At 48.3% G+C, this 14,815-nt stretch overlaps 1 protein-coding gene across 1 annotated transcript in view; it reads right to left on the bottom strand.

The window, feature by feature from the left end:
• Window positions 1-14,815, bottom strand: part of CDH13 (cadherin 13) — a 1,013,115-nt gene that overhangs the window by 95,471 nt on the left and 902,829 nt on the right. Inside the window, exon 9 of the mRNA XM_060130816.1 lies at window positions 6,815-6,997. Coding sequence (XP_059986799.1) covers window positions 6,815-6,997 — 183 coding nt within the window. The remainder of the gene's footprint in view (window positions 1-6,814; window positions 6,998-14,815) is intronic.

The following is a 14,815-nucleotide window of genomic DNA, read 5'->3' as shown; positions in this document are numbered from 1 at the left end:
TATTTGTCCCCATGACTCGGCAGCTCTGTGGCCATTTTCTGAGCAGGGGACAGTGATGCCAGATACATGGCCATGCCTGGGACAGTCCCACATATGGCAGACTGTCCCACCAATGAGCAACCCTGCTGAGGCCCTTTCCAGGTGATTCTGTAAAGGGGCTGATGGTAACCGCCTCCCTTGCTGCTGTGTAGACTAAATCAGAGGATATTAAGGAAACCCCATTGTAGACATTATTAATATGGTGCCCTGTCCCTTACAGAAGGTCATGGACGACATTCACTCGGTCACTTCCTTTCTAAACCATGAGATGCAGTGATGGTGACATTTCCTGTCGATGGGGGTGTGTGTGAGGAGACATTTAGGTGAGATAAGGACACACTGCTTATTTCAAGCTATTTTCCTAATGTTTCCTGGGAAAACAAGTAGCTAACTCATCAGACCCATGACATAATGGATATTCTTGCTGGGAGGACGAGACTAAAGTGAGTACAGGGAGGTGATTCACACTCAACCAGAAGGAAGGAAATGGCAGCACACGTCATAAGGGATCTGGGAATGTGGCATCAGAGGTGAGAATGGCGAAGCTGGGGAAAGAGCCGGGTGCAGGGGGTAGAATCTGGAATCGGGCAGGTTTAGTTGGGAGAGCTTTAGGCAAAATTACATTCTCTCTCAAAATAATTACAGCTAACACGCACGCCCCGCACTCCACACCTGTGAAAGTGCACCCGCACAAACACACATGCATATATATATGCAGAGGCGCACACACACACACTGGAAGTACTGACCGCGGAAGTGCTTCCTGGCTGTAATAGGACCGCCCCTCCCGCCCTCACCTAGAGCAACTGCCAACAGGGTCAGTATTAAGATTTTAAGAGCTGACAGATACCAGGCTGTTGGCACCTAGGAGCTACCCAGTTATATTGTGGTTTCATCCCTGGAACACAAGAATAATGTACCACTTCATCCTCCTTTCTAACATAGATCTCTGTCCTTCCCAAGTCAAGCCCCAAATCTGCAACCCCAGTGGAATAAATTCCAAACATGGGCCAGGGAGCTGCCATGCTTGGAAAGCGGAGTTATTCCTCCTAATGAGGACACTGAAGGGACTGGAGCCTTGGGCTTGCTGGCTAGTGACAGTCTGCCGGGCAGCATCCTGAGCAGGATGGACACACAGAGCGTCCACCTCTCCTGAGAACCTTCTCGACCGCACCCCAGCACGGGCAGACCCAGCCAGGCAACCCGAGGCCCGAGGGTTTCTTTTATACCAGCTCCCAGGAACACACCATCTTCCTGGAAGTAAAGTTAAGGACAGCATGCTGCGACTATGAAATCCTGAATCTAGCCCAACTGGATTTTCTACAATGATGCAAATGCCGGCAGGGTGGGGTTTTACTGAGCTTCCTAGCTCTGCAGGGCTCTTAACAGGCAGCAGATGCGAGGCCAGCAGGGTGAGCAGCAGCAGGACAGCGTGGCGCGGCGGGGCAGCGGAGGAGGGTCAGGGCCCCGACAGCAACGGAAATCTTAACATTTGTCTCCTAAGGCTGTGGTGACAAAGCACTAGGTGGCTTAATACAAAGCTTAATACAAAGAAATGAACTGTCCCACAGTCCTGGAGACTAGAAGTCCAAAATCAAGGTGTTGGCAGGGCCACGTTCTCTCTGAAAGCTCTAGGGGAGCCCTCCCTGCCTGTCCCAGCTTCGGGCGTTCCCTGGCTGGCAGCGTGTGAGTCTGACCCCTGTCTCCATCATCACCTGGCCTTCTCCCTGTGTGTCTCTGTCTTCACACGGCTGCCTCCTCATAAGGACACCAGTCATCTTGGATTGGGGGCCCATCCTACTCTATTATGCCCTCATCTTAACTCACTACACCTGCAGTGGTCCTATTTCCAAATAAGCCCACATTCACAGGTTCTGGGGGTTATGACTTTAATGTCTTTTTGGGGGGAGGCACAATTTAACCCGTAAGAGTGGGGTACCCACAGCTCCCCCCATTCACACACATGTCTTATATTTACATATTATGTATAAATATACATACAATATTTGATCTGCATCACAACCCCTCATTACTTTTCGTGACATAATCCATCTCTCATTGTGCATCGACTGTGTGCTAGGAGGGCCCCGTGTGCATCATCTCACCTAATCCTCACCTTACCCTCATAATAGTAGGTGATTTTAGACCCTTTTTACAGATGAGGAAACAGGTTCCGAGAGGTTAAGTAACTTGGTCAAAGTCACACAGCTAACAAGTGGCACAGGGCCGAGATGCAATACAGGGAGTCTGATGAGAGAGTCTGAGCTGATAACAATAAACCGCTTTTGGTTCAGGGTGGTATTTCCACAAGTAATGCTGATGGGGACTCAGCCCTCTGTCCTGCCTTGGGACACTTCATTCATACCAGGAAGCAATGCAGCTTAGTAGTAGAAAGTGCTATTTGCTCCCAGAGCCAGAGGGGAGGGGATCAAGTCCTGGCCATAAGAACTCTAATGAATAACTACTGGACCACAGGCACATCACTGCATCTCCTGGAGCCTCAGCTTTCTCATCAGTAAAGTCCTAGTACCTATGATTGTAGTAAGATCAGAGGAGATGATGCATGCTGGGTGTTTCACACAGCAGCTGGCCTGGAGTCGGAGACAATAACAAGAGGCTGTTAAGACAGTGAGGAAGAGGAATATGGGGTAGAAACAGCTGGAAGAGCCACTGCCCTCCTGCCTTGCCTCTTCAGGTATGTTTGAGGCTGATGTGCCTCAGCAGAATGCTGGCTTCTGAGGAATGCAGATGTGAGTAGTGGCAGAGAGAGAGGGAAGGAGAGAGAGTCCAGCCTTTTCCGGAGAGGAGGACCTCTGCAGTGCTTAATTCTGTTTGCACAAAGCTGGGTGTAATGACACCAGTGGGGCGATGCCCAGGGCCAGTCTACCAGGAGCTGATGAAACGTGGGTCTCTGCTCCCACCCCTTCCGAGGCCTGCCCTGGGTCATGCTGCATTAAGAAGCCCTCCATTGTCTCGGGCATATGACCTGATTAACGTGATTTGTTTGGTGTCGGGTCTCTGTGTCAGGGACGGGAGGAAATTGAAAACACTTCCAATAAAGTTACAGAGATGCAATTTGACTAATATTTCATCAAGTGTCAAAAGAGGGTGTGGACCACTGTTCTGGAGGATTTCAAGGCTGGAAAAGCTGGCTCTCATGGGAAGGGTAAAGAATCTGGGGTTTGTTGTCCAGAGGAGAGAGGCTTTGGAAGTGACCCGACAGTAAGTTGTAAGCCTGTGACAGGCTTGGGGATCAAGGATGCCTGCTTTCTCAATGCTTCCTTCTCCTCTGAGGACAAAAGAGAGAACAGACGTAACATGCAGGGTGGATTATATTCAGCGGAAAGAGTAACTCTTTGACAGTTTGGAATAGGTTTACACAGCAACTAAGGGTGTTCCTGACTAGAAGGTTTTAAAGAGGACACGGCTACTCATTTGGCAGAATTGTTAGGGTTCAGTCCTGTAGGGAGGAAGGACTCCCCCAGAAACCACACAGTCCTGAGACCTCCTCTAGTTCTCCCGTATGCCGACTGCTAACTGGGTAGGGCAGAGCTGCTTGTGGTTGGGCTGCAGCATGGCCATGTCCACCCACCTCTCATTGCAGAGGCCCCAGAGGAAAGATTCAGACTTTCCAGCCTTCCTTGCAGCTGAGGGTGGGCACGTGTCATCCGGTCAGTGACACATCATTGGAAATTGTCTGGAGGACCCATGGAAAACACATTTTTTCCCCTAATGAGAAGAGAGGGGCCCATGAGGGCACATATACTCTCGCTCATGTGCCTGGCGGCCTCCTTGCTTCCTGCCTTGGAACACAGCAGCAGGAAGACGCGATGCCCGGGGCTTTGACAGCCATTTTATGTCCATGAGGAAAACAGCAGAAACATCTGTGGTGCCACCTGCTGGCTCTCGGACACCTTGAGCTGCCAGCCAACCCTGGATTGGCCTACCTTCATCTAGTTATGAAGACCATGAAGTTCTCCTGACTATTTAAGCCACTATCAGCCTGGCATTTGGTTATGTACAACTGAAAGCATTCCTAGCTACTGCACTGGGTTGCTAGCAAGGTGGAGAGCCCAGGGAGCATGGTCAGGCCAGCCTCCAGAAGGCTATCCTGGGGCTTGAACTCAGGCGCACTGAGAAGCAGAGAAAGCTCAAGGCCCTTTATACAAATTCATGCGGCAGGCAGCCAAAGAGGGGAGGCCTCCATCCCAATTCTGAAGCAAAGGGAGTCCACTTGCTAGTAAAATGGAGGCCCAGGGAGGGCCCCAGGCTCTGTGGGCACCTCCTCCCCAGGAACTGCAGGTGGAAATTCCTTGTCCTGCGACAGTGCTCATCCACAAGGCTGTGTTCTCCTGGGGCAACTCTCCCTCCTGTTCTGACCCTGCAGGTGTGGGGCAGGCCCAGGAACTTGCATTTCAGCTAGCATTCCCGGTGACTCTTCTAAATGCTAACGTTTAAGACTCACAGCATTGTGGGCCAAAGCGGGAGTGTGGGGAGAGGAGGACACTCTTTTCCAGTCTAGCTTTGCTTGTTATTTTATTTTCCTCAAGCTGTAGCAAACACAGGCCGGGAGAACGGTGCTCCTGCAGGGTTTATGGCGGGGATGTATATTGACCCAAGCTTTGTCTTCCAGCTGCAGGTTTGGAAAATTACCTGATGCCTTCTATAGATACAGGGCTAGCCTCAGAGAACAGCCAGTGGCTATGTTTTATTTTTTTACGACTTTCACAGCTTTGAAACTATAGCACTGAATGTAGGAGGGCAGTGCCAGGATCTCCTGGGAGTCCTGGCAAGGGAAGAAGAATTGGGAAGACCCAGAGGCTGCTCTTTTCAGGGAGACATTTGGGGCTCAGTTCAGACGAGGTTCTGAAAAGGACAGGGAGAAACCTAGACCCCTCATCCTCTGGAGAAAGCCGGAAACTTCTCTGAGATCTGCCATTCTCAGTGGCTCCGGGTTCTGCCCCCAGGGACGTTGTGGAACTTTGTTGGTGTGAACATTTATATGGCCCTGCGGCTAGGCTGAATACTGACCCCAGCCCCCAATATGTCCATGTTCGAATCCCGGGAACGTGTGTTACCTTACATGGCAAAAGGGACTTTGCAGATGTGATTGAGCTAAGGACCCTGAGCTGGGTAGAAGATTCTGGATTATCCAGGTGGGCCCAATGGAACCACAAAGGTCCTTAAAAGAGGGAGGCAGGTGGGCTTCCCTGGTGGCACAGTAGTTAAGAATCCGCCTGCCAGTGAAGGGGACATGGGTTCGAGCCCTGGTCTGGGAAGATCCCACATGCCGCGAAGCAACTAAGCCCGTGCGCCACAACTACTGAGCCCGCATGCCTAGAGCCTGCGAGCCACAACTACTGAGCCCATGTGCCACAACTACTGAAGCCTACGTGCCTAGAGCCCATGCTCTGCAACAAGAGAAGCCACTGCAATGAGAAGCCTGCGCACTGCAATGAAGAGTTGCCCCCGCTCGCCGCAACTAGAGGAAGCCCGCGCGCAGCAACGAATACCCAATGCAGTCATAAATAAATAAACAAATAAATAAATAAATAAAATTAAAGAACACTGCGCAAAAAAAAAAAAAGGAGGCAGGAAGTCAAAGTAGGTGTGACAATGGAAGCAGAGGGTCAAAGTCAGAGAGAGATAAGATGCTGGGTTGCTGCTTTGAAGATACAGGAAGGGGCCATGAGCCAAGGAATGCATGCAGGCGACCTCCAGAAGCTGGAAAAGACGAGGAAGTCAATTCTCCCCCGGAGCCTCCAGAAGGAACCAGCCCCACCGACTGTAGCCCTGTGAAACTGATTTTGGACTTCCGGCCTCCAGAACTGTAAAAGACTAAATGTGCGTTGTTTGAAGCTCCCACGTCTGTGGTCATTTGTTACAGCAGCCCCAGGAAACGAACACAGGCACCATGTGCCAATCACATATTAGCTTGTGAACTCCTCACAACAACCTGGAGTGGTGGGTTGTACCATCATCCTCATTTTACAGATGAGGAAACCGAGGCACAGAAAACAACTAAGCATCTTGGCCAACGGCACACAGGAAGTAGGTAACAACGTTCCTGCTCGGTCCACTAATACGATTACTATAAACACGACTGCTCCCTGCTTTCCAGGCAAATTGCTGCACCCACCAGAAAAGAAGCTGTGTTCCGATGGACGTCCTGGTCTGGCAGCAGCTCTCCCAGAACCTCCCAGATCCCTTCCTCCAGGACACGGGGACCACCAGCCTCACATGCTCTGCTGCCACGCCCCTCCTTCCCACATTTCTCAGCCCTCCCGTTACATTGTTGTCACTTTCCTTCTCGGTCCCCCTGTAGCAGAGAGAGGCCAGCTTGCTGGGCAGCAGTGCTCACAGGCGGTTTCACACGGAGAAGCATCCCGTGTGTGTAATTATATGCTGTGTTTGACAGTAACTGAGACTCTACTAAGAAAGGTTAAGAAGAACTGTAATAATGCACAATCTGACCATGGGTCTTTAGAAAACCTTCACAGGTCCCATTTTTGCATATCTTTGATAATTCATTATCAAGTATATGGAGAATGTCATTTAAAAATTAAGTTTTTTTTTTTAAGGTTACAAGGAAGTTTAGGTTTTCCAGAACCTGTAGAACAACTTGGTTTTATAGCCATGAGAGTACAAGCACACCCCTAAGCTGAAGACTTTTCCCATTTTAATTCCAGGAGGAGGAGACAGCGGCTGGTCTATCCTCGACCTGGGGCCCTGGGTGCTCGGGCGAGGAGGGAGGGGCAGTCGGAAGCACCCTTACTTTGACGACGGAGAGCATCCCCTCGTTGGTTTGCGGGTTGGTGTGGATCTCGAAGCTCTGCCCAGGGTTCCCGTTGATGATGGTGTAGGCGGCCCTCCATGCGCCTGTGGTAGGATCGTCCTTGTCTTCAACTGTCAAGTTGACAATAACTCCCACGGCTCCTTCCTCGACTGTGGCTTGAAACTGCAAACAAAGCAGACCGTTACAGTCACTATTTTGGGGGAAAAAAAATCATAGTGAAGACCACTGATGGCACTCTGACCATATGCCTGGTATTGGGCACATTACCCACACCATCTCATTAAATAATAAAGACTAACAGAGGAAGATCACGAAGCTGTGTGTGCCAACAGATGCCATGCTTCAGGTTCTCTCAGCCTTATGCGGGACCATGAGGCTGAATTCTCTCCTACAGGATGTGGGCAGAAGTGATGTTTGCCGGGGCTGGCCTGGGTTCACCTGGGCTCAGGGTTAAGAGAACAGCTGTGCCTCTTCTCTGGGCCCCTTTCCTTCTATCTACCTGGATGCAGACAACCAGGAGACCCAAGGGGAAGGTGGAGCCACAAGAGGGAATGAGCTTGGGTACCTGAGTCACCACATGGAGGTGGGTGGGAGCCCGTCCCAAACTGTTGTTGAATGAGAAACAAACTTGTATTGAGTTTGAGCCTTTATGCATTTGTTTTTGTAGCCTTGTTACTGAATGCAAATCTGTATGCCCAACGCACAGTGGGGCCAAACAATACCAAAACGTCAGAGTTTGGAGCAGAGAAAGGTTTACTGCAGGGCCAGGCAAGGAGATGTATGCCTCATGCCTTAAAAACCCTGAACTCCCTGAAAGCTTTCAGCGAAGCCCTTTCACAGGAAAGGTGAGGGAGGGTCATGGTTAGCTGTTGCACACTTCTTGGTGTCAGATCCTTCGTTCCTGAGGTCAGGCCACCGTCGGGTCACGGTGTTCCTGTAAACCTCCACCAAAACAAATGTTACTCTCTGTTCTGACAAGTAAGGGCAAGGTCCCAAGGCTCAACTTTCGCCCTCTGAGGTCCAGGCCCTGGCTGAGAGGAGGGAGTCCCCGCGGGGGCCAGTTACTCTGCCCGGGAGCGTTCGTCCAGCACCCAGGCTGGGTCCTCCCACCAATGCCCAGGCCCGGCTGGCAGTGCCCTCAGGGCCAGGTCCCCAGACCCTGCCCAGCCGGCATCACTGAGGGAGCCAGGCACCCACGACCCAGCCGGCCCTCAGGTACCTTGGGCCACCCAAAGGTTCGGGCAGAGCAGGCTGGGTCCCAGGGACCCAGGGAGACCGCCGCCGCCATTAGGTAGCGGAGGAGGGGATGGAAGAGAGGTTCCCGTGGCCTCAAGGCCCAGGCCCGGCCAGTGGGCGGCCATGGCAAGGGCTCTGGAGCTCTGCGGGACACAGCCCCCAGCCTGTCCTGGGGCCCCCCAGCTCACCCACCGCCTGAGGCCGGGGAGGGCCTGGAGGGCCCCAGGGAGAAGGCCCCCATCCACCTCTTACCACACGGAGATCCACCTCTTACCTCTTGCCAGGAGGACCACCCCGGGCGGACCGTTGGCCGAGCGACCTCTAACTGCCACACTAAGTGTCTCTTGCTAACCCTCCTGTGCTTAAGGTCTTGCGGTAACGGTTGCGTGGTAACGGCTGTGCACCCGCCCCGCCCCTATTACAGCCTCACGCACCCTAAACGACAAGGTAACCAGATAAGCACACCGCCATCGCTCATATATGGAGGCACGGGGATTGGAACCCCAGTGTTTGACTCCAGAGCCTCTGCTCAGTTGTAGCATCCTCCTTAGTGAAGGAAGCCGGTTTCATCCCTCCCACCCCTTGCCCACACCTAGCATGACTTTAAAAGGGAGGAAACATTTTTCTAAGGTAACATATAAATCAATTGTTTGGAGCTTTGTTGTACCTGTGTTTTTATTGTGACACATCTCAAATATTTGTTGCAAGTAGGTGTGGTGAAAAATAAATCAATAAATGAAAAATCAGCTTAGATAGAGAATTTCACGAGTCATCATCAGCACATTGCTTTGAGCTGGAAGCATAAAGTATTGTTTTGGTGCTTACCTCTGATACACTACTGGTGAATAGTAATCTGTTTGCAAATATTTTATACACAAGTAATACCAATAAGCTGACAAGAAGAAGAAGAAATATCCTGGAATTTCAATTAGTAGGAAAGAGAATCTAGAGACAGTAAGATGATGTCAGAAAGCCCTTATGTTCAAAGACAAGTAATTTGAGAAATGACATTTCAAAAGAGGTGGCTGATTAATTCACTTGCAAATCATTAATCACAAGCCATGATCTTGATGCCTTGGGGGAGACAGGAACTAATCTATCACAACTCAGCAAACCTGGGTGAGCCGTTTCCCTTCCCTACAAGCGGTGCTGGGAAATTCCTGGAACATGCGCACTGGATGGAACGGAGCTGGAGCGAGGGGAAGTGGAGGATACTGTCACACAGAAACAGCTCCACGAGACAATGATTTTGACCTGATTCCTCTGATTCTTGTTTAAGTTAGGCCTAACTTCTATCTTTCCCCCCCATCACAAAAATTATGGAATTCCTGAGCTTGAAATCTACACTGGTGGATCCCAGCCCTGTTAGAATCTCCTGGAGGGCTTTTTAAAAACACTGTTTTTTTAAAAAAATAACCCTATTCCAATTCAGTTGGTCTGGGGTAAGGCGTGGGTTTCAGTGTTTTGTTGACCTGCCCAGATAATTCTAATATGTAGTTTGGACAGAGAAGCATGAGAGTTCAAGGTCAAGAAGGGCCAAAGTAGGGATGTGAGAGCCTGCCCTCGTGCATTGCAAGGCTGCCTGGGTCCCATGCTGAGGGAGGGGCCTGCAGTGCATGTGGGATCAGCAGGAAGGAGAGCTGTGATCAGCTACTGCTGTCTGCCATGCGTCCAGGAGTGGGACACACGTGTTATCCAATCCCACAGGTGGCAGATAAAGAAACAGGCACAGAGAAAGAAGGAAGGAAGAGGTTGGTCCAAAGTTCTCGAGTGAACCAAAGGTCAGATACAAATCTCCTGGACTCCAGTAACATCTGCTTTCCACAAGTTCTATTACTCATGCCCACTCAAGAGTCCCATTGCTTAGGCCGGTCCTCCACCCCATGCTGTGATCCAGAGACAGAGGACTGATTCTCTGTCCCTACTGATCACAGCACACCTCAGCTCATAATCTGTCCCTGTGGCTGTTCTGACACCTGTACCTTGGGACACCAGGCAGACAATTCAGTGGGTTTGGGAGTGCTAAGACTAGAGGATGCTGGAAACCATCAGTCAGGTACGAATGCCATTACATCCAGTCCACAGGTGAGAAGTTACTTTGTCAAGGCAGGTGAATGTCACATTGCTGAAAGGAAGACACTATAAGAACAGATCACGATGAGGAGGCTGGAGGCTCCAGGTGTGTCTGTCTTGTTCAGGGCTTTCTCTCCACCCCTTGCACGATGCTGGGTGCATAGAAGGGACACAGTAGGTGTTTGTTGAGTGAATGAATGGTCTTAAAATAGGAAATGGGGCCTGGCATCGAAGGTGAGGGCTGAGAGGAAATGTGAAGGGATGAAGCTATACAGGAGTGAGACTAAGAGAGACTGGCATGGTGATAGATGCCTGATTCTGCCACTTGCTTGGATGGTGCAGGGCAGGAGGGATGGGTTGACCTCCCTTGTTCTCCAGAACATCTCTAGCAGGGATGCCTTATGACTTTCGAAGACACTGGGTACGTTACGTTTGTTGGTCCCTCCTACCACACTTGATTTTCATAGGCTTTAAAAATTTCATTTTCTTCCCCCTGATGTGAGGAAAAAAATTAAAATTTTCTTTGACCCTAAAAAATGCGTTTTTTTAATGGCGCCTGGTCCCCAGTACACAGCACAGTGCTGGACACATGAAGATCTTCTGGATGAATGGATGAATTTGTAAAATTAATACTTAGGCCATGTATAGGTGAGAAAAGCCTGTGCAGTTTCTCCCATGACACCTTTTCATGACACCAACCAAGAGGTTGGTGCAGAATACCTTTTCAGTGTGTGGGCAAATGAGTCCAAGTGGAACGGGAAGGTGATAATGTTTTAGAAATTCTCACAGCATGTGTTACGACCCTAATATATCCTTAGATGTAGTAATGTGTCCACAGCCACATTTACCTACCATCCATCACCCATCCATCCATTTATTTATCCTCCATTCATCCATCCATCCTTCCATCCACTTATCCGTCCTCCATCCATCCTCCATCCATGCATCTATCCATCCATCCACCCATTCGCCCATCCATCCATATTCCAGCCAGCCAGCCAACAAATACCTGTCAAGTGGCTTCTGTGTACCACGCATGATACAGTATTAAATTCTAAAAAATAGAAAAATAAAAAAATAAATTCTAGGGATACGCTAGTAAACAAGACAACAGACATGGCATATGTTTAATTATAAAAATATGTGAAGTGTTGGGCAAGAAATAACATAGTTCTTGGAGAGCCTGAAGCTTGAGGGGAGTGGTGAGAGGGCGTGGTGCCTGACCCAGTCTAGGGAAGGTCATTAGGGAAGAATTCCCTGAGAACTGAAAGAAGAGGAGTCAGTGAGACGAAAGGGGAGAGAGCCTTCCTGGCAACTGGAACAGCAGGTGCAAAGGCCAGTGGTGAAGGAAGCACGGGGCAATTGTGGACCAGAGGGAGGTGGGTGTGGCTGGAGAGCAAAGGAGAACTCGGGGAGAACTGTTTGCTATTGGACTCCAGAGGAGAGTTGTGTCAGATTATGCACAGCCTTGTGGGCCAGGGAAAGGCATTTAGAATTTGTCTTGAGAGCCAAGTGAGGTCTAATCAAGGAACTGGATTATGTTTAAATCTACTCCTGGGAGAATTCAGAAAAAAATCTTTAAATACCGAAAACATTCAATACAATTATTATAGTCTTTGTTAAGACCATTATCTGATTCTTGCATAAACTATAAAGCCAGTTTCCTTGAGCATCCATTTAGAAACTCATTATGGCTTAATTAAATACTCATTCTATTAATTCTATTCAATGTTTAACCCCATTATGTAATTCAAGAATGGAAAATTAAGTAGATTAAAATGAAACAGTACCATTTTATATTTCTATAGCAATGCTCACTCTGTGATTTAAAAACAATAGACAGACATTAATTTACCATGCTAGAGCAGGAGGAATTACGGATTGTAACATTACTTCATTTAATTGGAAAAAATAAAGTTACTTTTCTGTTAAACTGTGCAGCAAATCAAATACGAGATGCAAAACGTGTTTTTACACCATCAGTGTGGGCGACTGGCTTGGGACATATTGAGTTTCATTGGCTCTCTCCTCTCAATTCAGAAAATTTCATTTTCTTTTCTTTGCCAAGGTGAGGTGAATTTTGTGATGGACATTTAGGAAGAGACTACTTGGACTTGAAACAAAGGTTATCCATCACCAGGGGAAGAGGGACTTGCATTTTAATTTACACTGAGAATGAACACTGCTCCTCACAGAGCAAAGAGTTGGTCATTAAGGTTAACCTGGAAGATGGAAATAACGATCAACAGGCTAAAAGCCACAGGTGGGGCAGAAGTGACAGCTGATGACTTTAAGGGACAGGACACATGCAAGCCTGCCTGCTTGATCGCTGGAGTCCAGGTTCATGAGCTGCCAACCCTGGGGTTTCATGGAGAATTGATGTTGAACTTGAAAAGCAGGGATACAGTCATCTGGGCCCTGGCTTTGAAAAAATTAAAAGATAAGGTCCCGGAAAGTTTTACACACTTCAGTTTCTATTTGTGCGGATAAAAGGGTGAGGGAGACATCATCAGAAACTGAACTTGCAAGCACTTTTATGAGTCTGTATTTACATAAACGATGCAGCTTGTTGGAAAAATCTAATTTCTTGCTGATAGCCTAATGGGTAGAAACTGTGAGTGCTATAAATAAGATCATACATTTAAGGATCCTGGCATAGAGTAAGGAATCAGTATTTGTTAGCACTGGTGATGATGATCGATTTCATTCTGTATCATATGAAATACTTACTAATAAATTGGAGAATGTGACTCTCTGTTTTTATCACAGTCTGCCTTCCATTGTGGTTGTCTTGTATAGATAGCTTATTTCCCTCGGTGGGTGTGGAAGAAGCTCTTTGCTCTTCAGTCGTGTATTCCTGACACTCACAAGCTTGCATATCCTTGTCTTGATCTTTATCACCAAGACAAATGATGTTAACTTATCACACACACATTTAGAAGGGATAGCTGCATCAGATATCTGGTTTCCTTCTATCTATGATTAGGAGTCATCCTGGGGTAGAAAGATGCAACACCTCATTTAAATAAATAGTCATTAAATGTCTATTCCATGGCAGGGGGTCTGCCAGGCATAAGAAGTCCAGCAGTAAATGAGAGGGACACTATTCTCTCCCCTCATGGGTTTACAGCTCAGCAGACTGACACACTCCCTCCTGATCACCCCATTTCCTTCATATGCTTTGCTCACACAATTCCTTTTCTACCATTTGTCCACTGTCATTCATCCCAGGCTGCATCTATGTTTGGACATGACTTAGTTTACAGCTAATGGTCATTTTAATAAATGGTGCTGGGGCCACTGGCTAGCCATGTGGAAAAAACAAAGAATCTGGATTCCCGACCTCACACCATACAGAAATTGTGAAAGGTAAAACAATCAATGTTTTAGAAGAAAACATAGGAGGACATTTTAATTCATCTTACAGTTAATGTTTATGTGTACTTTATATATATGTAATATAATGTAAAATATTTAAAATACGTATAATATAAAAATATAGAATGGGGCTTCCCTGGTGGCGCAGTGGTTGAGAGTCCACCTGCTGATGCAGGGGACATGGGTTCGTGCCCCGGTCCGGGAGGGTCCCACATGCCGCGGAGTGGCTGGGCCCGTGGGCCATGGCGGCTGGGCCTGCGCGTCTGGAGCCTGTGCTCTGCAATGGGAGAGGCCACAGCAGTGAGAGGCCCGCATACCACACACACACACACACACACACACATATATATATATATAATGTAATTATATATATAAAGTGCACATAATATAATATAGATAATATTTAAATAACAAATTTAGTAAGTATAGAGTTTATTCAGTATTTTAAAGAAGGCTTTATGTCTAAGAAGTGATGAACAGCAGAGCCCCACAAGGGACTCTAGGTCACTTGGCTGAGAACCACGGTCTGCTCATCAGCTAGCCCTCAAGACAACTGTGCCTACTGAGTCCCTCCCTAGCCATGTCCCAGTAGGATGTGCATGGACAGGCCCCGAAGTAATACCGAGATGGGAGGGGACCATTCGGGAACCCAACAGCCCATAACGGCCCCAGACATTGGTGAGCATCTTTTACTCATTTCCCATCTAGTCAACACTCTCTCTTCTCTAAATATCATTTTCTCTTTGAAAATGAAGAGTGGTGTCAGCCCTTTGGTTTTCAATGCCCATGGGAGACAGTTCACAGAGAGAAGACGTAAAGCAGATGCTAGAGCTGGGATTTCCGGCAACTGCGAATAGAGACTTCCCCGCCCTCTGAAGCGCAGGCAGCCTGGGGCGTGCGCCTATCAACTGTGAGACGGGTCTTGTCTCTGTTTCCGAAAATGCCCAACACCACCTCTTTCATGAAGTGAGAACGCTATAATTAGACGTTCAACTTTGGGATCATTTTTGTCTAGAGAATACAACCCGAGGGGAGAAGATGACAGTGTACATGTGTTGGAGGGTCTCACGATAAGAAGAATGACCAGTTTTTCTCTATTCTCACTGAGAAAAAGGACAGTGAACTAAATTGTACGTCACACGCCAGAGATGATAACATTGTAATGGTGGAGGGCAGTCTTCCTTTTCTGAAGATTCTTAAAGTTTCTAGCTCAGGGTGCCTGTATCCATAAAACATCTGAGGAAATGATACCTTCCCCAGCTCCTGCTGAAAAGAGTGTTACTAGAGGGCCAT

The sequence above is a fragment of the Lagenorhynchus albirostris genome, chromosome 19 (assembly GCF_949774975.1).
Source record: "Lagenorhynchus albirostris chromosome 19, mLagAlb1.1, whole genome shotgun sequence".
Taxonomy (NCBI): Eukaryota; Metazoa; Chordata; class Mammalia; order Artiodactyla; family Delphinidae; genus Lagenorhynchus; species Lagenorhynchus albirostris.
The sequence above is the reverse complement of the archived record's forward strand: the minus strand, read 5'-3'. Positions and strand labels throughout refer to the sequence as shown.